The sequence below is a fragment of the Malaclemys terrapin genome, chromosome 5, assembly GCF_027887155.1.
Source record: "Malaclemys terrapin pileata isolate rMalTer1 chromosome 5, rMalTer1.hap1, whole genome shotgun sequence".
Classification (NCBI taxonomy): Eukaryota; Metazoa; Chordata; order Testudines; family Emydidae; genus Malaclemys; species Malaclemys terrapin.
The window spans coordinates 25,979,384-26,007,120 of NC_071509.1; the positions used below are offsets into that span (position 1 = coordinate 25,979,384).

At 42.0% G+C, this 27,737-nt stretch overlaps 1 protein-coding gene across 2 annotated transcripts in view; it reads left to right on the forward strand.

Moving 5' to 3' along the window:
* Window positions 1–22,867, forward strand: part of CRMP1 (collapsin response mediator protein 1) — a 57,952-nt gene extending 35,085 nt beyond the window's left edge. For both annotated transcript variants that reach the window (XM_054030873.1, XM_054030874.1), the window contains exons 5-14: window positions 1,479–1,540; window positions 3,316–3,396; window positions 6,640–6,708; window positions 8,772–8,892; window positions 10,215–10,371; window positions 15,656–15,797; window positions 17,352–17,522; window positions 19,584–19,763; window positions 20,930–21,095; window positions 21,854–22,867. In XM_054030873.1, the coding sequence (XP_053886848.1) occupies window positions 1,479–1,540; window positions 3,316–3,396; window positions 6,640–6,708; window positions 8,772–8,892; window positions 10,215–10,371; window positions 15,656–15,797; window positions 17,352–17,522; window positions 19,584–19,763; window positions 20,930–21,095; window positions 21,854–21,945 (1,241 nt within the window). In that variant the 3' untranslated portion in view covers window positions 21,946–22,867. The remainder of the gene's footprint in view (window positions 1–1,478; window positions 1,541–3,315; window positions 3,397–6,639; window positions 6,709–8,771; window positions 8,893–10,214; window positions 10,372–15,655; window positions 15,798–17,351; window positions 17,523–19,583; window positions 19,764–20,929; window positions 21,096–21,853) is intronic.
* Window positions 22,868–27,737: the final 4,870 nt, after the last annotated feature.

The following is a 27,737-nucleotide window of genomic DNA, read 5'->3' on the forward strand; positions in this document are numbered from 1 at the left end:
CGACCCCTGATCTAGACCCTATTATGTATTTTACATTGATTGACAAAGTGATCCCAGGTTAGTTAAGAAGCAATGCTTAGTTATCACATTTCAGCTTGGAGTTTGTCTAATATGCTCTCAGGAGGAATCGCCAGGGAGCTTTCAGAGCTGCTGATGAGATTGGCCTGTCGTAGTTGGACAGTTAATCAGTTCTAAATCAATAGAGTGCTCATTCAAAGAGGTTTTGGCTTTAGAGAGGTTGAACATTTTGCAGGAGCAACTGTTCATAACGGTGCAGACCACTTCCTCTGACTTACAACCATTTCAGCAGCCAGTCTACATGACCCATGAATCTATTTGGCTCTCACATAGGATGTAAAGAAATCACATAGGAAAGTACTATACTGGCCAAGTGGATCCACAGATTGCTCTACCCGTTTCTTTGACTATCTTCAGGATTTCATAGGCATGACTTAAATGGTACGTTCCTAACATGTGGGATGGGACCTTGCTGGGTCTCACTGGCATGAGAGAAGGCATCAGGCACATTTTAAAAAGTTTTTGTTTAAATAGTTAGGATTATAAGTAATGGGCCAGATCCTCAGCTGGTGTAAATCCATGTAGTTTCATTGACTGGGTCAATGTACACCAGCTGAGGTAGGATCTCTGACCCTGTATGGCCATATAGCCAGATGGGTGCCACATTACCAATCTGCACCTTGGTCTCTGAGCATTGATATACAGGCAATCCACTAACTGAAAAGTGCAGCTTAAGTCATATCTGTTTTTAGCTGTGAAAACAGTATTGTATTGACTTCAGGGGGAACATTGACTTAAATGGGGTCAAAACACATACTGATGCCAATGGGTCAGGGTATGGCCCTAAGACAGAAAAAGGAAAGTAGCAACAGAGAATTTGCATTACTTGGTTAGGAGTATATCTTTCAGCCTGTCTATCCAGAGAATGCTCACATAGGATTATAATTAATCTTTGGTTGGGTTCCCTTGGATAAGAAATGACTTTTGGTTCCGACTTGGCAGGCTTAATGTATCTCTTTGGTCGCACACGTATATCTCATATATACACCTCTACCCCAATATAAAGCGACCCCGATATAAAACGAATTTGGATATAACGCGGTAAAGCAGCACTCCGGGGGAGTGGGGCAGGGTTGCGCACTTCGGTGAATCAAAGCAAGTTCGATATAACACGGTTTCACCTATAACACGATAAGATTTTTTGGCTCCCGAGGACAGCATTATATCTGGGTAGAGGTTTATCTCAATTGCAATGGTGGTTGGCTTGCTCCAAGTCTAGTCTGGAATGGGAGGTGGGCAGTAACTGTACATTGGGGCCCAGCAAAAGGGGTCATCACTTAATCAAAGTGAATATCTTTTGTCAATTTTCCTGAATAATCTTTTCCTCCAAAACAGACATTCAAAAATACTTTAAGAATCTACTTAACATTGCAACTCTCTTGTGTTTTGTCTTGGAACAGGTGTTAATTCTTTCCAAGTCTACATGGCCTATAAAGATCTCTACCAAATGTCCGACAGTCAGGTATTCTTCAGGATGCTTATCATTGTTGTGATACGTAAACTCCTTTCAGTTGATTAGTTAAGAAGTTTAGAGCTACCTGAGACAGTCATGTTGCTTTTGAACTGAACTTGAGAAAATGCATACATATGAAATTTGTCTCTGTGGAGGCCAAAGCCTGAGAGATGCTGAGCATCTGTATTTACCATGGAGGCTCTTGAGAGCACATGGCACTCAGCACCTTGCAAAGAGATGACTAATGTTTCATGGTATTAGGCTCAGTGGGAGTAGCAGACACCCCTCAAGATTTTGCCGTGGCTTTATATCTTCACTTGTTGGCTTTGGAACATTCAATCTGAGTCAGGGGGGAAAAAAGATGATACACTAGTGGCAATATTAAAAATGACATAGCTTTTGAAATCCCATGTGTTTCTCACTCACTGCAAATTGCTAAAGCATGTTCTTTGGGAAAGCATGTTCTTGTGTTCAGTTGTTGGAGTTGGAGATTACAATGAGCTTGTTTGTATAGCACTTGTTATAGATCCAACCTCTTCAGCTTTCTAATTCACAGACAGCAGATCATTGTAATTGGACAATGGCATCTGTTAGTAATAATAATGTTTGCTTATTCAGTTGAGCAAATGCTTCATTCCCACTTATTTCCAGAGCTGTTTCCTTTTCTCTTAAACAACTGTTGTTACACCTCCAATTCATGTGGTTTTCATTGGACTTCTTAATGTAACAGCATCCTCTTGAGAAGAGGTACATGCCAAGTCCAACTTCTTGATGGGATTAATTACAGCAAAGCATATTAAGAAAAGGTGGAGAAGGGGGCAAGGGATCCAATATTCAAACTTGAATGGCTAAAGCAGAGTGCCCATTTCCACATTTGGATGCTCAGATCAGTGCTCACATGCCCCAAGCCCATTGAGTAGTTGCTTGAGTAACTCGGTTGAAGACCAGATATTTTAAGTTTAGGTGCCAAAGTTTGAAAACTGGGCTCCCAATATTACTTAGTGAGACCAAATACAGAAAATGGAGGGTGGGGTTTTCAAAAGTGCTTAAAGGCATTAGGAGCACAAGTCCCATTGACTTTCAGTGGCAGTCCCTAACACCCCCCCGTGGTGCTTTTGAAAAGCCCACGTGTAAAGAATAGAATCCATTGCTTTTCTTTTGTAGGGATTATTTTTGAATGTTGGAAATCAATTAACATGGAAGCCCATGAGAGAAAATAATAGAATTCTTTAGGTGTAAATGAAAGACATTCGTGAGATTGAAACTGTGCCCACACTTACAAAAACGTGCATGAAATGTATACTTAAGGGAACATATGGGTACTGTAGCTATACTAAAAGTGTCCATAGCTTAACTGCTATTCCAATTTAGTGGACCTATTCCTTGTTCATTCATGGAAGCTTTTTTATATCTATTTATTTAGTTAGCTGCCTGTACTCAAACTACAGACCAGAGAACTCTCACAAGACACGTGGCTGTGTTGGAGGAGGTGCATAGCTGCCTTGCCTTAGAAGGATCTCAGGGAGACACTTTGCCTATAGGTGGCACATAGTTTCTCAGGAGTTCAGCTGCTGCACCACTCCATAGGCAGGTGCTCGGTGACCGGCTGGTGTGGAGAGTGGGGACATGGAATAGCTAGCAGCCACAGGGGTCCTAGCAGGGACTGTACATGGGGCTGGTGGTGGCTGAACACTTGGGCAAGGGCCAGCATAAAAATATGACTTAAAATATGAGGCGACGTGTTTGTGAAATAAGTAACATGCCCCTCTTTGTACCACTTCCAGCTTTATGAAGCTTTTACCTTTCTGAAAGGGCTTGGAGCTGTAATCATGGTCCATGCTGAAAATGGAGATTTGATAGCTCAGGTGAGTGAGTCGAATTTCTTCTTCTGTTTCCCTTAGAGAGTGAATATGTTTCATGTGACCAGGGAGAAGGGAAACTTGTCTGCTAGTACAACAATCAGAGACAGTATTGGTGGGAAAACAGAGACTACCTAGTAAAGCTTCCTTGCTGAATCTAATTTCTTGTAATGATAAACCATTGGGTTATGGGAATACAGTATAGAATTCCATGTGTGTAATGATACAGCATGCAGGCTGTAAGGTGATACTCCTGACAGCTCCCTGGTGGGGCCTAGGAAATAAAAGAAGGGGCGTCAGTGGGAGGGACATGGGGATGTAAGAATTGGGTCCGTGAATTGAGCTGTGGCAGTTGGGTGGACAAGCAACAGGAAGAATCCCGTGAAGATACTGGGGAGCGGTTGAGGAGCTGGGAGGCCTTACCCCAGTATTGCTGCTGCTGAAGAAGTCAGTGTGTGCAAGGGGGGTAAAACTATGGGGCCAAACACATTTGATGGTGTTGCTCTCAGACCTGTTCGTGCTTCTTTGCTGAAAAGACCCTTATAAACATCATCTACAAAGGGAACAAAAAAAACAACCCTATAAAACTTCCTAAAAAGTGATTAAAAATAAATTAGTCCACACTCTCTCTGAATCTGGAAATTAGTTAAGTTAAGAAAATTCAAATATTGTGTCCCTTTAAAATGTCCTCTGAGACACGAGAGTGTGCCCCTCCAGGAAACCAGGGTCTGACGGTGTACAGCTGTCCCAGTAGCACAGGATGCCGCAGCCGTGATTTGTAGGACAGAGGATGGAGGGTGAAATCCTGGCCACAGTGAAGTCAATGGCTGAACTCCCATTGATTTCCAGGAGTTCATCCATAGACTCAAAACGCAGAGGTTGTGGTGACAGGATTATTATTTTCTTGTTTTAAAAAAAAGTATATATGGTCATAAGATTACATGACGCATTACAGTGATTTAAAAAATATGGCCCCTGCTCTGAAAAATTAACAATGTAAGGCCCTGATCCTACAACGGGATATGCAGCAGTGGAGCCCTGTGTTTGTGTGGAGTCCCATTGACTTCAGTGAAGCTTCACATGGGCTCAGGGATTTGCCTGCATGGATCTAATTACACTAGATATTAGAGCTGATCAGGAACTGGAATTTCTCTTCCATGGGAAATCCCAACATTTTCAGGGGAAATAATCATTCCAATTCGGAAAAAAAAAGGATGAAATTTCCTGCTAAATGGAAAAAAAAATGTGATTCAAACCCTTAAAACATTTTTCTCTCAACTTTTCTATTATATTAAATTATAATGGATATAGCAAAATCAGTACTTGGTCCTGCTAGTGAAGGCAGGGGGCTAGACTCAATGACCTTTCGGGATCCCTTCCAGTTCTCTGAGATAGGTATATCTCCATATATATATAAGTATAATAAACCCAATATTTTAGTATAATATAAAAGTCAAAACAATATGAATCAAAATTACAGTACTGAAACACAACGTTTTGGAAAAAATGTATCAAAATCAACACATTTCCATGAAACATTTCCATTAAAATGAGTTCTGATGGAAAAGTGTTGCATTCAATTTTTTGATAGTCTCTAATAGACAAACCATAGAACATGCAGATAGACAAAAGATTAGGGGTAGGGAAAAGGGGAAGGAAGTTTTTAAAAAAAATGAGTTGTATTCTACAGCAAGATACTGGTGGTGGAAAGAAAGCTGCTTATGGTGGATGCTTGAATGACTAACCAGTATGTAAACCCAAATGTTTATCTCATCAAACTCATGTCCTAGTTTATTAACACTATTGAATCCTCTTACAGTGGATAATTTTGTCATTCTGTCTGCTTCATTCTGCCATCTTCTGGATGTGACTAGCCTATTTTTAAATGATGCCATTCTTTTTCATCCTGCTTCTTTCATGTTATATATTTGTAATATTTTATTATTGTATTTTAATTGTCTGCAGCATCCTGCATGCATAGGTGACCGGTGCATTTTATTTAAAATGATTTTTAAATATATATGCAAAATATTTTGGTTTTCTACCCAAATGTGTCTCAAGGACACAGTCTGGTTAGTATAGTGGATTTATCTATATGGTCATGATGTATTATCCATTTGTCACCCAGTATAGTGAAGACACAAATCTATGTGTGTAATCTAAATGATTCTTGTTGGAGTAGGTTGGTAGTACGTTAGCTTTTCACCCCCAGAGACCTGGGATCAAATATTCATTAGGTTACATATGAAAACGTGTAAGGTAATTTCATCCCTGTCTCTAGAGGACATTTGTCTATATCACAGAATCATTACATCTGGCCAACTCTGCTCATTAGAGACCTAAGGGTGAGACAGGTCAGATTTGTGGGGCATTAATAGCTCTGTGTGAGAAAGCTTTTGCTGTGTCTACAGGTCCTATTAATCCATCACCTTTTTTTGATCAGAAAGTTTATTCCAAAAAACACCCTTTGCATGATCTTTATATGAAATCATAAGGACTGACCACACGTCCCTTCATAAGCAGCTTTGGCACAACATTTTGCTGACAAACATCAGCTGACTGAGCAATGAATACTTGGAATATCCATTCTTAAGATAACATCAAAACGTTAAGTAGTAATATAACACCAAGGGGGTGCATTTTTAGTGGGGTTAGAAGGCATTTAGTTATGCATCTTCACGATCAACTGTAAAATAATTACAGAAAATTTAGATCATGTAAGCAAGACCCCTGAAAGGGTCAGAGGAAGAATCAGCAGGGTAAATAAATATTGTCAAACAGGTTGAGAAAATAATGATACTACTTAGGAGGAAAGAGAGAAGAAAAATATTGTGTAAGCAAAGGAGGAATTACAGTACAAGGTTGTCTTTAGTAAGTACAATATTTTCCTTATTAAGTACAATATTTCATGGCATTGAGTGTTCTCTAATAAGACTCCTTTTTAGGGGAGGACAATAGCATTTTTCTCATGGGGCAGTCACAATAGACCAAATTCTATACTGTCTTGCAGCCACAAATCTTCCACTGAAATCCATAGCGGGTTGCATGTGGTGTTTGTCAGTGAAGAATCTGGCCCAATACATTTAGGGCCGGTCTTTCCGTCCTTTCTTCCCTTTTTTCCAGGCACTATCAGTTGCACATACAAAAAATGGAGGCGGTATGAAAATGTGTCCCTCGGTACACTAAAGGAAGTTTAATATAAATGTATCTTGTTCTAAAGGTGGTCAACATTTGTCTGTTACATTCTAGGAACAAAAACGTATCCTGGAGATGGGAATCACAGGACCTGAGGGACATGCGCTAAGCAGACCTGAGGAGGTAAGAGGCTTAACTAAGTCTGTATTTCTTGGAAATGTCTTCTGGCATCTACATACCATGGGAAGTAGGTTTCTTATAAATAAATAAAAGAGAAGATGATAGATGGATGGATGGTTGGAGGCGGGGACAGGAAACCATCTGCTTTTCACAGCCTGTTCTGATAATGCCATTCTCTGCAAAATTTTCTAAGTACGAGACATCACACTAAAAATATTCATAGGACATATTGTACATCAGCTGATCAAGACATTTCAGCCAAAAACACTCCTAATAAATGTTTTTTCCTACTAACTGTACATATTCACAAACATCTACATATTGTAATATTGTGAATTCATGAGAATGGAAGGATTCTGTGGGTCAGCTTGATTTATGCACTTTTCTCCTATAATAAAATCCGTTCATGCATGGATCAGCATAGGTCACTGAAAAAGGATTTTTCAAAGGCCATGTCTACATTATGGGTACTATAGCGGCATAATTATGGTTCTGTAGCTATGTCGGCATACCCGTCTCTGTAGATGGAGCCTACGCTGATGGCAGGGGTTTTTCCGTGGGTGTTGGAATATCAGCTCCCCACAAGACAGTAGCTAGGAAAGAAGCATTATTTTGTTGATCTAGCTCTGTACACTGTGGGTTAGGTGGGCATAGCTATATCACTGAGGGGTGTGGATTTTTCTAAATTACTGAGTCTTTTCCTGTTAACGGGAGTGAAGGCCTGGGGAAAATCCTAGTTTGATATTTGCCAAAAAGTAAGTTGAAGTATTTCTTACCACCACATGTGGCAGCCCCATTACTGAGGTACAAAACCTCTCTACTTTTTCCTCAGGCTTGCCTGGTGATGAACCATTCCCTTATTAGGATATGAATCTACACTCTGGCTTGTCATTAGGTGTATATGTTTGTAATAATGGCTCCTAGGAGAACATCAGGTGAAAAACAATAATTGCTGCGGTGAACATTTTAATTTTAGGAGAAGAGAGTTAAAAGAAGTACTTAAATTGTAAAGATTTAGGCCATGTGCTTTTGGAGATGCTGTCTTTACAGACTTGACTGATAAAGACTTTTGAAGAGAATTATCAATAACCTTGTGTATAATATTTTGGTCACTCCAGTTTTCTGGATTTAAGTAACACTTCTGATATCGGGATGGAGCTGTGCAGAGAGGGTTTGGACCGATCACTGGACTAATGGCAGTGAAGAGAGGCCTCTAGTGGCCCTGGAAAGACACTGCTGCTCCAGCTGAAGACAAATAATTTGTATGCATGTCCCAGATGGCTCCTTGTGGGAGATTGCATTGACACTGAGAAACAGAGGGGACTTACTGGAGGATGTTTGAAAGCCTTCTATGGATTATGGGCTAAATTCAACCTATATTGCTGATGCTATTCCTTAGAAATACTTACATTCACTCTTGTCTTATCCTTGTGTAAAGATTGGGCCTAAGCCTGCATTGTCTGAGGGCACAGAGAATTTCTATGAATTATGACACTATTTTCCCCTTCCTTTCCCTTTTTGTTTGTAGGGGGAAGGCCATGGGGCTTCACAAAGAATTGTGGATTTGGAAGAGTTAATAGGGGAGGGGTTGCAGCTTTGGTTCTAGCAGCAAAGTTCTTTATAACATTTCTTTGTTACTATTTTAGGCTTGATAGTGCTATTAATAAGGGGCAGTGGGGTACAGAGCTGCATTGCCCTGGGATAGTACTTGGTGCTACACTATTCTAGCTTATCAACCCCCAGGCCAGCTGTGCTGGGTAGCTGATGCATGGGGTTAGAGGCAGAGCTGTGTCCTTGCCTTCTCACCACCACTATGCCCCGGTGAGGCACCATGTGCCTCTGGAACAGTAGAAAGGGCACACTCCAGAATTGTGTTTGGCCCTTACACAAGCTGTGTAAGCCTATGTGTGACTTTTTTCTCCCTCCCATCCAACACACAGCAGTATACGAGCCAAGCAGAACAAGGCCATTGTTGTTAAAAAGAGAGAAATCTGGCTCAGTCCTATATTTCACTTCCTTCTGCTTTTCAACTTACATTTTTCTGCCTGTTTTCTTGTCCATTCCAGCTTGAAGCGGAAGCTGTTTTCCGTGCCATCACCATCGCCAGTCGAATCAACTGTCCAGTGTATATCACCAAGGTGATGAGTAAGAGCGCGGCTGATATCATTGCACTGGCTAGGAAGAAAGGTATGGAACTCAGTGCATTCTCCCCAAAGGAGGCGTGCGTTAGCTATCAGTTTACCGAATGGAAGCTCTAGCAAATTGCTGAATGCAGGGGTCAGTATCCACTGACTCAAATGGCTGCTGTTATGCTAACAATTTGTTTTGGGGAAAATGGAAGTGAGACCCCTCTACTCTAGTCAACCTTGACACTCTCCCTCCTATCTACCTGAAATGTGCATCTTAATGCTCCCTTCTCACACGCTACCTCTTACTGGCTATTCATTCTTGCAAAGAAGATCATCTTCCCTTGTAAGGCCTAGCACAGATTCTCAGCCTTTGTGGGGCAGCTGCCAGAATGTCTCTCTCTAGCACTTGCTGTCAGTTACTGCTAGCGCTACAAAGCTTCATGAGCTAGCAGTGGGTGGGGGAAAATAGAATGCATGCACTGGACCTCAGAGGGATAGGTTTTGCTCCCTGCTGTGTTGAGGAGTTGTTCCCCCCATGCTCAGCTCCTTTGTATTTTTAATACACACCGGCTGCAAGTCCTACTTTATTGCTGACTCCGCTCCTTGTCTCTCCTCTTAATGCATGTTCTGTTCTTCTCAATTATCTCTGTTTTTCTCTCATTTTCTTTCCCTTATCTTGTCCTTTGTTCTATTTTTCTCCCTCAGCCTTCAACACTTCCAGCACCTCTCACTTACAGTTAGGCAGGTGAGAGGCAGGCACAGAGACATAGAAGTGCAAAGGAAGGGCAGCTGTGCTGCTATGTAGTGCTGTGGAGTACGGGTTACCTTGGGGATCACCAATGACAGGCAGCAGGAACAGAAATTAGTTTGATTCTAGACCACTGGCACCTCTGCCACTGGGCAGTGCAAAGAGGCCAAGGGGCAAGAGCAAACTCTCCTCTGGATCTTTAATGTGTCCCCTTCTGATCAGGCTTGAGGTACACTGGTGCGAAAGCCTGCATTTCCGCTTGCTTGCGCTGCACATGTTCTGTGCGTATGTAAAGAACTTCAGGCTCCTACGCCTTCAATCCACTGCACAAACTCACTTAAAAACGGAGAAAAGATGGCTGTGATAAGATTATTCAAATTAAACACAACTTTGAACTCCTTTCCTCCCAGATTAGAGAATTTTGTAAATGTTTCGATCAAAAGCATATGTGGCTCGGCAAGCTGCCTGATTAAATTTTTATAATACGGACAAAGCCAGGGCTGTTTAATTTCTTAGGAGTTATGCTGTCCATGTAGCGACATGTAAATTATGCATGGCTGTTCGCAGTAAGCGGCATAATGCATTGGCAAGTGGATTTTAACCATTTACTGTATATTCTTGCTTCTCCCCAGGTCCTCTAGTTTTTGGCGAGCCAATCACTGCCAGCCTGGGGACAGATGGGACACATTATTGGAGCAAAAACTGGGCCAAGGCTGCAGCCTTTGTGACCTCACCACCTCTGAGTCCTGATCCCACCACACCAGATCACTTGAACTCACTCTTAGCATGGTATAACCTTTAATCGTTTATAATCAGCCAGTCAAATGAGTGCAAAACCCACGCCAGATGCAACATCTAGAGACTGTTCCAGAACCCATTGAAGTCAATGGGTATATTACCTCTGATTTCAAAGGGCTTTGAATCAAGATCCTAGTGTATAAAATTATGATGGACAAGAGATGTTAGGTTACAATAGAATTAGTCCTTAAGAACCCAATCTTGCTATCATTAAAGTTAATGGCAAAATTCCCATTGGCTTCAGTGGGAGCCGGGTCAGACTCAAAATTATCAGTAACAGAAGCTATAGTAAACTGACAGTGCAACTTGCTGAGGCAGATTTCCTTGGCCTGCTTTATAGGCTGGAAGATTATGTAGTGTACATAATGCACATAGAGCAACAGAAGCATAACTAAAAAGAGCCTGCCTGTTTAATTCTATAGACATATGGGAGAATTAGAGTTGTACTGATGTATATTGTATAGATGTTAATCTACTGATCTATTGTGAAGGTAACAGAACAAACAGGACTTGATGTGAAGAGTGATATGTTATTTGCAATTTCAACTGAAGAAATGTGGTACAGGATTTATTCAGCAGTGAGAGTTATTTATTATTAAAAAGCTTCCAGGTTGAAAAGTCAAAAACCATCGCTCTCACAACTTCCACCAAAGTAAATGTAACCCTGGTTTTCTGTGCGTGCATCGTCCCAACCTCTAGGTGGTGTTTCGGTACACGAGAGAGAGGAGACTTGTTGACTTCCCTTGGGTGACCCACTTCTTTCCCTAGAGGACTCCTGGCAGGGAGGAATAGGGTCAAGGAGGGAGCGTGGCCATTTCTAATGTAATGTTGCATTTGAAAGATAGATAGGAGTTTGATTCTCATGTGTTTTGTGTTAACCAGTGAGACGGTGCCATATCTTGGCTCATCTTCTGCCCTGAACAGACCTCGTGTTGTACCTTTCCCTTGAGCTCTGCTAACAATAAAACGGTCCCATGCATCAACTTCTCATTAAGTGAAAATGCTTGTTGTAATCTGCATGCACACATACATGCACATGTGCTTTTAGGACAGGGGCTAATCTTTCAGTTTTTAACATCTTGGCTTGGTTTTGAAAGGTGCTGAGCACCCGCAGTGTCCAGTGACTTCAGTGGGATTTGTAGATGATCAGCATTTCTGAAAATCAAGCCACTGGAGAATGGCTAGATTCTGAGGGTTAATAGTGATGCTAAGGGGTGCCACGCCATGAGGCAGGAGGATGTCTGCCTGCTTGGAGGCCTGATTTTGCTGAGTGTAATTCTCAGCACAGGTAGACAGATTTGTGCTAGCTAGGCTGGAGCTAGCATGCTAAAAATAGCAATGGGGAGGTTATGGCACATGGTGGTGGCTTGCGCTAGCTGCCTGTCCAAACCCACCTAACAGCCTGGGTCTGAACTCAGGTGATTAGCCCGAGCCACCACCAGTGCCGCAATGTCCACGCTGCTATTTTTAGCACGCCAACTTGAGCTGAGCTAGTGTGAGTCGGTCGACTAGGCTGGGACTCGCACCTCCCAGCGGCAGCATCGACATTGCCTTAGGCCCCATCCTGGCTTGCCCTCTTGTTGTGCCCCATCTCTACTGGTCTCAGGCTGGAAACCAGCAGGGGTAAGTGGTACACATTGGGAGGGCAGCTGAGGGGTGGGGAGGAACTGGTATGGATGCCAGAGAAGCTTCATGTAGGGATTTGCATTTGGGAAGAAACAAACTGGTTCTAGGAGGCTGTCAGCCCACTGATGGGATGTGGGGGTGTCCTGGCTGTCTGCAGAGGGATCAGGAGAAGGTGAGAGAGAGAGAGAGGAGGGTTATCATCAGAGAGATGGGAGGGGGTAGGAACAGCAAAGAGATGGGTATTCCGCTGATAGGGGCTGGGGAAGGAAGGGGTGGGAGCTGAGTTGTTTTGCTGAGAACCTTCCGGAGGAGGTTAGTCATTCCAAGGGTTAGAAGGGGTAATACGTCATCTGTCTGCCCACAGAGGTTCAGGTAGCTCTGAACATGTTCAACAAGTTACCAGCAGTGTCTTGGCAACCTGGAACTGGGTATCCCCTCCGGAAAATGTGCACTGCTTCTAGCTCATTGAGATTCTTCTTTGGCTTAAGCGGTGGAACCGCTGCTTTGGGGTGATAGGGGACTTCCATTTGAGTCCCAGCAGGACAGAGTGCGGACAGTAGAGTGAGTAGTTCAGTTTGCCAGCCAAGCCACTAGTTAACACCAGGAGGTGGCACTATGTCCCTAACTGTGCTGATTCCTGCTTCCAGAGATACCCATACCTTGGATGAAGTACATTTTTAGGATTAAAAATGGTCATTTGCTTGCAGATCACGTTTCTTCCAGAAGTGAGGTTTCCCCACAGCAGGTTGATAGGTTATATACATGGGTGATATAAAAGCATGGGGAGACATGTGTCTAGGTACCTGTACATCAGAGACTATGTGCATGCATCTCTGTATGTGCAGTAGGGGATGACTTCTGCTCAGTGACACCTGTGTAAACACACAGTCACTCCACTGGTGCTGGACTTACACAGATGTTAATGAGAGCAGAATCTGGCCCCACATCAGATGTATTTTTGGTGAGGTTACACAGAAATTGGTTCATTTCTGGCTGGTGCTGGCCTTGGGAGCAGATAAAATTAACTCCTTTATTTGATCTTTCTGTTCATTAAAATAAAAATAGGAAAAGGTCTTTTCTGGCTTGATCTTGCACCATTGACATCATTAGGAGTTTTGCTGTTGAGTTCAGTGGGAACAGGATCAGACTTTTAACCAGCTCATGCGGCAATGTATAAAAAATCATTATTTTTACTGCAGCAGACACAGCTGTGTGTTCTCCACAAGAGGCTTCCAACATATTAATAATATGTGGGTCAAACTGGCATAGCTAAAATGGCAATAGAATTTTTAGAAGTGTAACCCAGATAAAGCCATCTTTTAATATCAAAATCATGCAGAAAAACTGGGAAATCAGGGAAATTTTCATTATGCTCCAAACATGCAGAAATGCTTCCCCCTCCTTCCCCCGCCTTACTGGCTTAGAGTCAGAGATCTTACATGACAGCAGCTTAGCCTGCTTTCAGGTCTAATACTTTAAATCAATACATTGAAGCTTAAAAAAATCCTATATATTAATACTTTGCAGTACATTTATATATGGCTTTTTACCCAAGGATGAATATGATTATGATAAATAATAATATATTCTATAGCATTTTTCATCAGTAGATCTCACAACATTTTACAAGCATTAAACAAGCCTCACAACATAAGGTTAGCATGCTTTTAATGGCTGGTTGAAAATTCACTGTTGAAACTGTTTTGACAGAAAACTGGATTTTTGACTAAACAAAAAATGTCTGCTTTCCACAGAAAATTTAGATTTTTTTGTTGTTGTTGAAAAACTGAATGCCTGGAATCCAAAATGCCACTGTGATGCCTCATGGGAGATGTAGTTCAGATACCTCAGGCTCCCACACTTACGTATGGGCTGGGCTCCCCAGCCAGACTCCATCTCCCATGAGGTACTGCTTCCCCTCACCAAGAAATGAAATGGTGGTGCTTCATAGGAGATGTAATATGATAAGATAGCCTGGTCAATGAAGGAGCATGATGCATCTAAACTACAAACCCCATGTGCCATCACAGTGACATTTCAGAAACTAAATATTTTAGTTTTTTGATTTTTTTCATCAAAAACTCAGAATTTTTCATGGGAAAAACCTGAATTTTTCTGACAAGTTCTAATGTTTATACCCATTTTACTGAGTAATAAACTCAGGCAATGGGACTGTTGACGTGATTAAAGTTAGGTATATGCGAACGTTTTTTGTTGGATTGGGGCCTAAGTGACGCTCTTGAACTAAGAAGACTAAGCACTGTGGTGTTCAGCAGAAAAACTTCACACAAAGGGCATATGGAACAAACCACTGGGAAAGGCAACTACAACAAAGCATGGAAAAGAGAGTTCTAGACTGTTTCTGGTGCAGTGAATTAATAGTGTAAAAAAAAAAAAAAAGGACTGCATTGTAAAGCTAAACTTGGAATGGGCAGGCCAATTGAGCTGGAGGAGGGTTTCTTGTCCCTACAATTGTATTTATTAATACGTGTAGAAAATTAAAGAATCCACTATGTCAAATTAAACTTTCATACAGCAAGACAGTGGTGAGCTTAGAGGACAGAACAAGGGCAAGATAAAATGGAAAGCAAATCTTGTGATGTCATTGATGTGTTTAGTAATTTGCGGTAACGCAAGAAACGCATTAATATAAAAAATACTTTTAGTCTAATCTCTCTTATTTCACTATTAACCAAGAGGTTTGTCTTCTAATCAAAGGCTCATGATGTTGCTTGATTCATTTTCTTGTGGATAGGAAAGGATCAGAAGATGATGCAGAAAGTTTCCCATAAGTGAATAGGGTTGGCACCTCAGCAAATTGTACTAATGTGACAGATAAAGGACCTTTTTCTTCATTCACTTGGTTATTTGTAAGGCTGCTGGGATTTTAACCTCGGAATCTAAGGCCTCTTGGTGTTTCAAACCTGCAACTTACACACTAAGGTGGGGAGGGACCACTGGTTCAAATCCTAGCATGGTCAGCTCAACCTTCAGCCTTTGGAGACAGAGAAACTGCAGTGAAATATTATGTGAGGCTGAGACCTTCGAAGCTGAGGTGTTGTCTTTTTCTGGGGACAACTAATTGGTGTCAGAATGATCAGAGTGCAGGCTTGCCTGTTCATTCCCTGTTCTCTGTCACAAGGTACAAAGAGAGAGTTTTTCTTGTACAAATTCCATGAAAAATGTGAAGACCAAAAAAACCCCCCAAAGCCAGCTGGTATTCATCATGTTATTTTTATTTAACATGATTATGGATTTATCTTTAAAGTAGAATATTTAATACAGGGGTTTGATAACCTTTGTTAACTCTAATAATGGAGTCATCTCCTCAGCACTGGGCTTTGGGCTTTGTACCAGTCTTGTGGTGAAAAGCAGCTGATCTCGGCAGTAGTTGATTATTTTAACATGCCTGGATGGTGTAAAGCTGAGGACAGGGTTTTCTTAAGGAAAGGTGATCTGGCCAGAGCACCCCTGCTCTTCAGTGATCCTTAGCCACCAGAATAGCACGTGGTGGCTGTTAGTAGCTAGCGTGGGTTAGAGCACGTGCCTCTCATGTCTAGATTTGAAAAAACAAATTCACACCCAACGTGATGCCAAGTGAGTCTGTGTGTCCTGCAATATCAATACTCCATGTGTTAACTCTTCTTAGTGGGGACCTGCAGGTGACGGGAAGTGGGCACTGTCCCTACAGCACCGCCCAGAAAGCCATCGGAAAGGATAACTTCACTATGATTCCTGAAGGAGTTAATGGAATCGAGGAAAGAATGACTGTTGTCTGGGACAAGTCTGTCGTGAGTAATTGCTTATCTTTATAGACTAAAAAATTGGCTGAATAATGAAAACCAAGGGGCTCTATGCCAGCATTCATGTGGTTTCCCCATCTTCTGAGAGCTCCTATAGAACAAGCTACCATAAGGTTATTATTTATTTTTAAATACTTAGTAGGAACACAGTTAGAAGCTTTGTATTTTATTTCTCTTTTACAATGGAAAAGCATCGTGTTTTAGGAATCCTGAGGTTTAATTGACTGTACATCATTTTTTGGTATTGTGTGGGATTGAGTATTTGGAGCTGACATAATAGTCAAAGCAGTTTAACGCTTTTGAAGTAGACTTTGTATAAACTTGACAAATAGATCATTTAATTTGGGGAAATGTCATATCATTGTTGAGAAACTGCAAATGGATGGGAACCAAAGCTTGAGGTTATAATATAAAGCCATTTCAATGAGGACTCCTTGTGTAATTTATAGTGGAATATTTTACAGCGCAAAGTTAGCAATTTGTTGGATGTTCCATGGATCCTAATATACAATGCATTCCCCCCCACCCGTACACACAGGTGAAGCTGATATGCATGTTACAAACTGTAAAGCTCTATGATTGCGTTTATAGTGCACCTCTGACGACCTTACCTGGACTCTGTTTCCCAATCCAACTTGCCAGGGACTACTGCTAGGATTCCAAACACTGAAGCAGCTTCAAATAGCTGCTGTTTAAAAGCAAAATGAACAAAAACCAACCAACCAGAGACATTTTTTCTTCTTTTCTCCCACAAAACATGGAATGTCAGCTGCAAAACTACATTGGGCTGAGATGCAGGTGGGGCAACATTCAGTTGTGGACTTGGTATCTCATGTTATATTTAGGCTAGAAATGGGTGTTGTTATACCATACAACAAGGAGAATGGTCTGTTTTTCATTGGGGCATGCTGCTCTTGTTTCTAGCCTGAGAAAATCCAAAAATATTGGACTGTAAAATCACAACATTGTTGTGTGCAGCAAAGATTTCGTATGTGATTATTAGATATTTCTAAAATTTGATCATTGATGATTTTTTCTCTCCCTTTAAGACCTGTACAGTGAACTTGTGCAACTAAAGCAACCTGGATTTGCAGGTATAGGGATAAGAATAAGGCAGCCTGATTTTTCAGGTGTACTGATGCTCCTTTATGCTTCTCTGGCAGTATAAAAGTGCCTTAAAGCGTATATAAATAATTTACACCCATATTATGGTACCTTCACATGTGAGAGTGGTGGAAAGGGGCCTTAGCAGAACTGAGACAAGCCTTTTATCTGTAATAAAATATGTGGCATATACAGCATACATGATGGTGTAGTCTGGATTAAGGGTTTAGTGGCTTTTGTTTGGGATGATGTGAATAACTCACTCATCTGTTTGCTGCTCCTGAATAATACAGACCTCACAAACTCATGCTGATAAAACCTTTGGACCATGAAACCCCATCCCTTATTTCCTCTGCACACATGCCCTTATATGTTGACATTACCAATATTCTATCTCCATTTTGGAAGCTTAATTTATTCATGTCAAATTGCTTGTAGGCCATAGGCAAAATGGATGAGAACCAGTTTGTTGCTGTTACCAGCACCAATGCTGCCAAAATCTTTAATCTGTATCCAAGGAAGGGCCGGATTGCTGTGGGCTCAGATGCTGATGTTGTTATCTGGGATCCTGATAAAGTGAAGACTATTACAGCCAAAAGCCATAAATCGGTAAGAGAAAAAATGCATATTGTCATTATAAACACAACTGCTTTGGAACTACCAATGTTCTAACTCAAGTGAACTCCCAATGTACTAGATACGTAAGAGCTGGATCATATGATGTTCTGTATTAAAAAGTAATATTGTTCATATTAAGATGAAAGTAATTAAATCTCTTGTTTCAGAGAATAAGAAATTTACCACTACAGTCCGGAAGGAATTTTTCCAGCATGTACAATATTGTATAATTGGCTAATTGAATGGGCCAGTTCCCCAACAGCTGTTAATCAACATAGCTCCACTGTCAGTGAAGCCATGCCAATTTGCACCAATCTTGGAGCCAGCATCAGATTTTTAAAGGTATTCTGATGCCTAAAGATGCCAGTAGGCATGCAGTGGGATTTTCAAAAGCACCTAAGTAAGTTAGGTGCCTAAATCCTATTGATTTAGAAAGTCCCACTAGGTGCCTTATTGCATCTTTAGGTGATTAAATACCTTTACAAATCTGACCCCAACCCACTCTTTTTTCTTTTCTTTTCTTTGCCTACTTCTGAAGCATCAGTTATCACCCACTGCCTGAGCAGATGGAAAAATGTTCTGAAATGTTATGGTTAATTCAATGTTTCTATAATCTGGGTTCTAGATTATGGATGGGTTTGGGGTTTTTTGGTCTTGTTTAATTACGAAACTTTATAGTATATTTCTTTGATTCTGTGTCCCAATTTGCATAAAGTACTAATTGTGTATTCTTTCCAAACACTTTGATCCTTGTGTAATGACTACACAAGGGGCAGGATAATGGAGAATCAGGCCCATATGTTTGCTTTATTTTATCTAATCTAATCTACATATCTATCTAGTGGAGAGACAAGGTGGGTGAGGTAATATCTTGTGTCTCTCATATCCTGGGACCGAAACATCTACAACTACACTGCCTATCTATCTAGTAGGTATTTTACATCCTGTCCATCACCATACTGGGCCACAGTTCCTTAAATATGTATGATTTTCATTAAATATTTGTGATAGTTTACTGGATAGCCAATAATAAGTTTTATCTAAAAAAGGTTTAAATGTTCAAAAATGACTAGTGAGTTTGTGTGCCTCAATTTGTGTTTGCCCGACCTTAAAGGGGGCTGATTTTTCAGAATGTGCTGAGCACACCAGTCTCTGAAAATGGGGCCCCTTTAAGATTTTCAGGTTGGACACATGAAATCACTAGGCATTTTTGAAAATTTACACCTTACTACCCAAGCATTTTTTCTAGTTTTGGAGGGCAAGAGCGGCGCAGTACAGGGAATAGATCTAAATCATTCACGCTCTGATTCAGCAAAGTACCTGCTTATCCGTAAGCATGTTCCTAAGTCTCATGCTTGTAGTTAAGCACTTGCTAAAGTGTTTTGGTGAGTCAGTGCCTCTAAGGGTTATGTCTATACTGCAATTAGGACAGCACACGTAGGCATACCCAAGCTAGTTTTGATTGAGTTAGCTTGCTAAATATAGCAGGGTAGCCACCAGCAGCACAGGCTAGCTGAGTACAATCTCACCCGGGATTCTAGGTATATACTCTGGTGGCCAGCCTGTGTAGTCACCCATGTCACTGAGGCTACCCTGCTATTTTTAGCAAGCTATCCGGATCAAAGATATCTCAGATGTACCTACATGTGTTGCAATCACACCTCCCAACTGCACTGTAGACATACCCTAACTGACCTGTGTTTGACAGCCAACAGGCTTGTATATTACTTTATCTACCCCAAAGCATTTTTTTGGTTTCTGCCCCAGGGAGTAAGTGTATTTGGAACCCTTTGATTATGCGTAAGGGTCGCATCTAATCTTCAATAAAGTAACTACTAAATAGAAAGTATCCAAATAAACCTTTTATGTGTGGAAAAGCAGGGTTTTTTTCCCCTCCAAACAAATAAGTGTGCTTGCACATTTTGCAGGTGCTTTGCAGGTGCATTAGTGGAAGCTGGATAAAAATAGGGCCATAAATGTGATTTACCAAAGAAAAACAAACTTGAGATTGAGCTTGAATGGAGTTTTCAGTGTATGTCGTTTGATCCTCAGGCTGTTGAATATAACATCTTTGAAGGAATGGAATGCCATGGTGCTCCCCTGGTGGTAATAAGCCAAGGAAAGCTTGTGTTTGAAGATGGAAATCTGCATGTAAATAAGGGAATGGGCCGCTTCATTCCTCGCAAACCTTTCCCTGAATACCTTTACCAGCGCATCAAAATCAGGAATAAGGTAGGTTCAAACTTGGCCTGTTATTTAATACTCCACACACCTTCTGGTCTCGCTCCAGGCTCTCTTGGAATCACACGAGAAAACATTTTGCATCATTATTGTCCTAAGTGAAATGGATCCATGTGGGACTGGAAACGCTGCCAAAAAGTATGGGCCACATCTTCAGCTGGTGTAAATTGGAGTAGCTCCTTTGACTTCAGCGGAGCTTCACTGACTTACACCAGCTGGGAATCTGGCCCTGTATGTCTATGATGTACAGTCTTCTGAAGGAAACAGAAAGATAATAGAAGGCAATTTTAGCTAACAACAAAGAACCACAATTTTTCAGGGGGTTGGGGTCAGGGCAGGCTGTCATTTTAAATTGTTACATAACTTAGCATGTTGGATAAGCAGCTCAAGTATTTCTGTTTCCCATGTACATGCTACATTGGAAGCATTCACTGTATTGGCATTTTATCAGCTTTTAACAACTGTTGTGGGCGAATTAGCTTTAGTTGAGTTGTTTTTGCATATAAAACACACAACTTTCTGGCCTTTCTCTTTTGTGAAGCAGGTGGCTCGGGACAGATGTTTTAGCAAATGAGGGCCCTAGCAGTGGCAGAGTGGTCTGCCACTGGGTCAGCGGGGAATCCACCCGCAACATGCTGACCAGGTTTCCGGCAGCAACATGGTCAGATGATAGTCTGGTTCCCCTGGGCCCTTCCTACTCTCCCACTAGGGTGTAGCTGCATTCAGGGGTCATCCTCAGTCTCTCCAGGATAGACCACCAAGGGTAGCAATAGCAGCTCCTCAGCATTGGGAGGGGCAGATCTCTCTGGAACCTCCGGCAGGTCCTCGGGGAAGCCACGGTTCTCCTCAGCATCCCGCTCCAGCAGTGAGGAAGAAGGTTGAGGAACTGAGCTGCTGGGCCAGCCTTTTATACTTCCTTTTCCTGTCCTGCCCCTCTGCTTCCGGCGTGTGGGGCATGGCTCTCTTGGTTCTGCCCACCAGGAGGCTTGAGGTGTTTCCTCCGTGTCCACCTTTGCAGGAGGCCACGCTTCCTTGCTACAGGGACTGTATATGATACAGCTCCGTCCATACTATGAACATTATGTGAGACTGAATATATTGTCAGGTTGGAATATCCGTGCATTCAGTGTCTGAGTTGTTCTGTTCTTTTATTTTAGGTAACAGGATTGCAAGGGGTGTCCAGAGGAATGTATGATGGGCCAGTGTATGAAGTCCCAGCTACGCCAAAATATGCAACTCCTGCACCTTCAGCTAAGTCCTCCCCTGCCAAAAATCAGCCTCCACCAATCAGAAATCTCCACCAATCTAATTTCAGCTTATCAGGTAAACCAACATGACTGATTATGAATATCTGGTATTGGGGGTAACCATGTTAGTCTGGATCCACAAAAACAATGAGGAGTCCGGTGGCATTTTAAAGACTAACAGATTTATTTGGGCATAAGCTTTCGTGGGTAAAAAACCCACTTCTTCAGATGCAAGATCATCATCAGAGCACATCACAAATTTGGTTCCTAATAGTGATAATTTGTGGGTGGGATTTTCAAAAGCGTATCAGAAAGCCTTGTGATTCTAAATCACTTAGGACCATATTGTTACAGGTATTTGGGCATCTACCTCCTATTGAGTTCAATGAGAGTAAGGTGCCAAAATATCTTTAAAAGTCTGACCCTTAGGCTCTTTTGAAAATGCCTCCCCATATTTATATAACATTTTCATGCAAAAATGTCAATGCATGCTACAGAGACAAATTATTACCTAGAATAGCAACCTGTTCTGATCCCTCAAAAAGAATCCACTCACAAGGCGTCCACTCCTGCGTGGAAGTCAGTGGAACTCTATTTAAGACGATTCCTTTGCGGGAACCAGGCCTTAGTCAGTAACTGCTTGCTTCCTTAGTTAGAAATGATCCAAAAACAGGTTCTAGAGATGAATGGTCAAAACAAAGTGGCAAAAACATTGAATCTTGAATAGATCCAGTCAGGTGAAAATTCAGTGTTGATTGGATTTTTTTTCCTCCGACGTTTCTGTTCCCATGTTATTAACTCTCCTGCTTTGCTGGCTGGATTGCTATTTTACAGGTGCTCAGGCAGATGACAACAACCCTCGTCGCACTGGACACCGCATTGTTGCGCCCCCTGGTGGTCGCTCTAATATTACCAGTCTTGGCTGAACAGAGATGATGGACAGAATGGCAAGAATGAATCATCATGGGAATAATGTCTGTTCCTCTTGATGTCCATGTTATTGAACCCACAGTTTTATTCGGTACTAATGAGGGGAAAATGAGTTGTCTTTTTGTTTTTCTTTTTTTTTTCTTTTTTTTTTTTTTTTTTCTTTTTTTTTGTATAGGAAGAGGTGATAATAGTGTGGTGTGTTTGCTTGGAACTACTTGCCTCACAATTGTGCTTTCTTGCCATAGTCACCTTAAAGCATGGTGCTTCCATTGCCCCTTTAGTGACTACAGGTTTTAGCTTTGTCTTGTAACTAAATGATGGTTCCTTTGCACCCATTAGCTGTACTAGAGTAGTAAATGCATGTTACTAAGTTATTTATGCAAGTTGCAGTCTGTGAGTGCGTCTGTTTAGAACACGTTGCCAACAATTGACACAATGCCAAGATCAATGCCACTAAAATACATAAGGAGGAAGAATATGGACATTTTTAAAGTATGCAGTAGAATAGCGTAAGTGGCTTCTGTTAATATCTTTAATTTATTATAAATCCATGAAGCACTGCTCCCAGATACAAAGAAACAACTTCAAAATGTGTAATGACAACATGGCCTGTGTAGCAATTCTCATTATCCACTAAGTACATTCCAAGTATATGTCTTAATTGTTTTCATTTTAGACAGAGCCATCACTTCTACGGAGCAATGCCATTGCCATCCCTTTCACAGATTTCTCCAGCTGGGCATGAGTGTTTTGGTACTTAAGAATAACTTAAATTACCGTTGGATTTTTAAACTTTTTTGTACAAAGTTTTTCCTTTGTAATCACATGCATTTTTACTTATTATACCCTATCAGATCTACTAGTTGTGGTTCTATTTCTGAATTCAAAGCTTGTGAAATAAAGGAAATGAAAAGATCATTAAGTGTCTTTCTCTTCCTTCCAGGTCTCTTGCTCACCAATATGATTTTTTACAGTGTAGGGTGTTTCCTGGCTAACCAGAGGGAGTTTTTCTTCTAGGTCCACATCATTTGAAAGAAACTGCATCCTCAAAGCACAAAGATTGCTTATAGATTCTAGGACTGGAAGGGACCTCGAGAGGTCATCGAGTCCAGTCCCCTGCCCTCATGGCAGGACCAAATACTGTCTAGACCATCCCAGATAGACATTTATCTAACCTACTCTTAAATATCTCCAGAGATGGAGATTCCACAACCTCCTTAGGCAGTTTATTCCAGTGTTTGACCACCCTGACAGTTAGGAACTTTTTCCTAATGTCCAACCTAAACCTCCCTTGCTGCAGTTTAAGCCCATTGCTTCTTGTCCTATCCTCAGAGGCTAAGGTGAACAAGTTTTCTCCCTCCGCCTTATGACACCCTTTTAGATACCTGAAAACTGCTATCATGTCCCCTCTCAGTCTTCTCTTTTCTAAACTAAACAAACCCAGTTCTTTCAGCCTTCCTTCATAGGTCATGTTCTCAAGACCTTTAATCATTCTTGTTGCTCTTCTCTGGATCCTCTCCAATTTCTCCACATCTTGTTAATGAATAACTTTCTGTGCACACTTGAATATTGTTTTTGCACGTTCCAATTCAGCAGAGCTGAATAGAGCTTGTGGTAAGACTATAACCAGACTATAAGTCGCCTAGTCTTTGGTCCAGTAACATCTACATTGGCAATCCACCTGCAGCTCTGGGACTGTATTGGATTTGCACAAAGTGAAGCAGATTGCTGCCATCCTCATTTTTAATATGGGACAGCAACCACCAGAGAGCCCAGAATCAGCACGCAATGCTCCATCTTGATCCAAGCCATCTTCCAGTTGGCATTGCCTACTGGGATCCGTCTCTCTGTGTGTTCTTATCACGAGCCCATCATCAGAGCACATCACAAACTAATGCACAAGTGGATTATCCTCTTCTTCTTTGGGAGGTTGATGGCAATGTCCTCCCTCCTCTTTTCCAATGTGTAAGTGTGTGAGAAAGAGGCCTTCTCCTTGCCCCTACTTCTATTTCCTTTTCCTTATTTGCTTGTGCTGCTGATGCTAAGGGAAGGCCAGGCTAAAAGAGTGAGGTTGGGGGTTGTCAAAAGAGCTTAAGTGACTTAGCAGCATAAATTCCATTGGCTTTCAGTGGGACTTGTGCTTCTTAGGCCTTAACTACACTAGAAATTTGTACTGGTAAAAGTTCTGTTGGGGCAGTGCCACCAACAAAACTATTCAGTCAGCGCTCATTCACGCTCAACCGCTTGTGCCAGGGCATTGTGCCCACACAGCATCAAGCTGCATTGACAAAAGCCCTGTAGCACTGTGTGTAGGTGACACATGTGGATAGTCATATAGTCCATTGATTTCAACGGAAATTGGGAGTCTTAACTACCTTTGTGGATCTCAGCCACAGAGTCTTTTGAAAATCCACCAGCCTTGCACTTTGTACTGAGGACAGTGGGGTGTCCAGAAGAGGAGCCAGTCCCCTAGAAAGCTTTGCCTCCCACTTCCACGTTTAACCCTTGAGATTGACAGTCGCATCACATCTGTGGGGCCCCAGCACTTGAGCTTTTACTTGACCAAACAAATGAGAATAAACACAATGTAACTCACACTGACAAAGACGCCATTTTTGGCTATTTGGAAAATATAAAAGATTAATGGCTAACCAGAGGAAACACTTGTTCACATGCTTTTCCTGCTCTATTGGCTATTCATAATATTTTTCATGCTGAAGTAGCCATGAATACACACAAGGCAGCTTTGAAGCCCTCTATTATGAACTTTAATGGTTCTGAGATCAATACTTGTCAGTTCAGTGTAGTTCTGCTTTGATTACTTTGAGGAGTGAGGTGCTAAGGTGTCCATGTAATTTATAACCTCCTAGAAGCCTTTCTATCTTTTCCATGGTATTTATGTTGCTTCTTTAAGGAAGTGGAGTATAGGACTTGGATTCTGTACTGTGTCTGTTTTATCCCTCCCTGACTGGCAGTAGTACCTGGGAGTGAATTAAAGACCTCTCTTCCTTGTGCAGAGTTAACTTGTTACATCATCGCCAGCCAATCAGTGATCGGGAGTCTTCACCTGGATCCTTGCTTTATTAAAACATCCGAGTGTTGTCGTGCTGTTCTCAGACTAGCTTTGAGCAGGCTGAGGTAAGTGGTCTCTCCTCTCCCCACTGAATAAACAAAAGGCCAGATTGTGACACTGTCTATATTTCCATGCCAGGGAGTAGGAAGCCCCCTTGCTTCTCACATGAGAGGTAGCCGTGAGGAGAGGAGCGCAGCCTCCATGTGACTGCTACTCCCATTGTTTGCGCATGTGTGCAGGGGAGAGGGGTGTCTGGCTCCATTCCCCTTCTCCCTACAATGCTCCATCCAGCACATGAGAGGAACCAGGGACAATGTTATGACTCTTTGAGATGGTTAACCTGATGCACCTTATTTAGGGTTAGTGGCAAAGCTACAGATGTGCTGTTAATGATAACATTAAGACTAGCCCTTAACCAGTATCATGTCACCCATTAAACAACCTCCCCACAAATCAATGCATTGAAGTTTATCATTACCCTTTGTGTACATTGCACTGGCCACCATTAAATTATAGAATATCAGGGTTGGAAGGGACCTCAGGAGGTCATCTAGTCCACTCCCCTGCTCAAAGCAGGACCAATTCCCAACTAAATCATCCCAGCCAGGGCTTTGTCAAGCCGGGCCTTAAAAACCCCTAAAGAATGAGATTCCACCACCTCCCTAGGTAACCCATTCCAGTGCTTTAACCACCTCCTCGTGAAAAAGATTTTCCTAATATCCAACCTAAACCCCACTGCAACTTGAGACCATTACTCCTTGTTCTGTTATCTGGTACCACTGAGAACAGTCTAGATCCATTCTCTTTGAAACCCCCTTTCAGGTAGTTGAAAGCAGCTATCAAATCTCCCCCTCATTCTTCTCTTCTGCAGACTAAATAAGCCCAGTTCCCTCAGCCTCTCCTCATAAGTCATGTGCTCCAGCCCCCTAATCATTTTTGTTGCCCTCCGCTGGACTCTTTCCAATTTTTCCACATCCGTCTTGTAGTGTGGGGTCCAAAACTGGAAACAGTACTCCAGATAAGGTCTCACTGATGCCAAATAAAGGGGAATGATCACGTCCCTCAATCTGCTGGCAATGCTCCTACTTATACAGCCCAAAATGCCATTAGCCTTCTTAGCAACAAGGGCACACTGCTTCTCATCCACGGTAACCCCAGGTCCTTTTCTGCCTAGCCACTCGGTCCCTAGTCTGTAGCAGTGCATGGGATTCTTCCGTCCTAAGTGCAGGACTCCGCATTTGTCGTTGTTGAACCTCATCCGATTTCTTTTGGCCCAATCCTCTAATTTGTCTGGGTCCCTCTGTATCCTATCCCTACCCTCCAGCGTATCTACCACTCCTCCCAGTTTAGTGTGATCTGCAAACTTGCTGAGGGTGCAATCCACGCCATCCTCCAGATCATTAATGAAGATATTGAAGAAAACCAGTCCCAGGACCGACCCTTGGGGCACTCCGCTTGATACCGGCTGCCAACTAGACATGGAGCCATTGATCAGTACCCGTTGAGCCCGACGATCTAGCCAGCTTTCTATCACCTTATAGTCCATTCATCCAGCCCATACTTCTTTAACTTGCCAGCAAGAATACTGTGGGAGACCGTATCAAAAGCTTTGCTAAAGTCAAGGAATAACATGTCCATTGCTTTCTCTTCATCCACAGAGCCAGTTAGCTCATGATGGTGTTTCTAATCAAACTGATTTGTATGATTCTTGCATGTTGTTATCTGAGTTTCTGCGTGTGTTGCCCATGACAGTTCCAGTGGGGATATTCTCATCTTTACTTAAAAGCAAATTAACTACTGAATGAAAATAATGTATTCTAATTCATCTAAGATGCACAGTTTGGGGGTACTTCCTCTTTAAATCAGATGCCAGGTGTTGTCTTTAGGGCAATACTGACCGTAGACGTTAGACCTATTCGCTGTCATAGTTCTCACACTCATATTGCTTACTCTATGACACGCTTGTGTGGTGAGATGCACATGAAATGATGTGTGTCAATTCATAAAGCCAGTCATTGACTTAAACAGCTCTAAGTCCAGCAGCTTCTTCTGCATAGAGCAGGTTAAACAAATGCAGACCTGCAAGGCCACGAAGAATACGAGCGCTATTTCAGGAAGTAAGTTAACAGCTACACATTCTAGGTGTCAGAGGCTGGATCCTTTATCCATGCTCCAGGGCCTTTACACTGCGCCAGTGCTGCAAAGGTGCTGGAAAATCAGCACAAGCTGCTACCTAGGGATTCCCCTAGTATAAAGGGAATTCCCAGGTAGCATTGAGCCAGTGTAGTCAGCTCTATGCCATGCCCCTCATAACTCTTGGTGTAGGGGATGTATGTAGGGGAAAGACACATGATTAGAATGCTACTGTGATATTTGGTTTCCCAAATGACCTCTTGGAGATTGGTGCAGCTGGGCACTACTTAGAGCAGCTCTGAGGTTGCTCTAAATTGGTCTGGAGGCTAAATTGGTGCCTGGCCAGGGTTGTGTGTGCAAAGGTTATAAAATGCCATTTTTGCACCCTTCTCAGGTGCATGACGCTCCTGGAACTCTAGCCCTAAATCTCTAAATCGAACATGACAGTCCTTCATGAATTTGTACTCAATTAATTCAATACACAGAAGTATTTGCTTTAAGTCTGTGGTGAATCTGTACCACCTTGCATGTTTAGCTGGTCCCAGGTTGCTAGTATCAGGTTAAAGTAAAAGTGTTATGTTC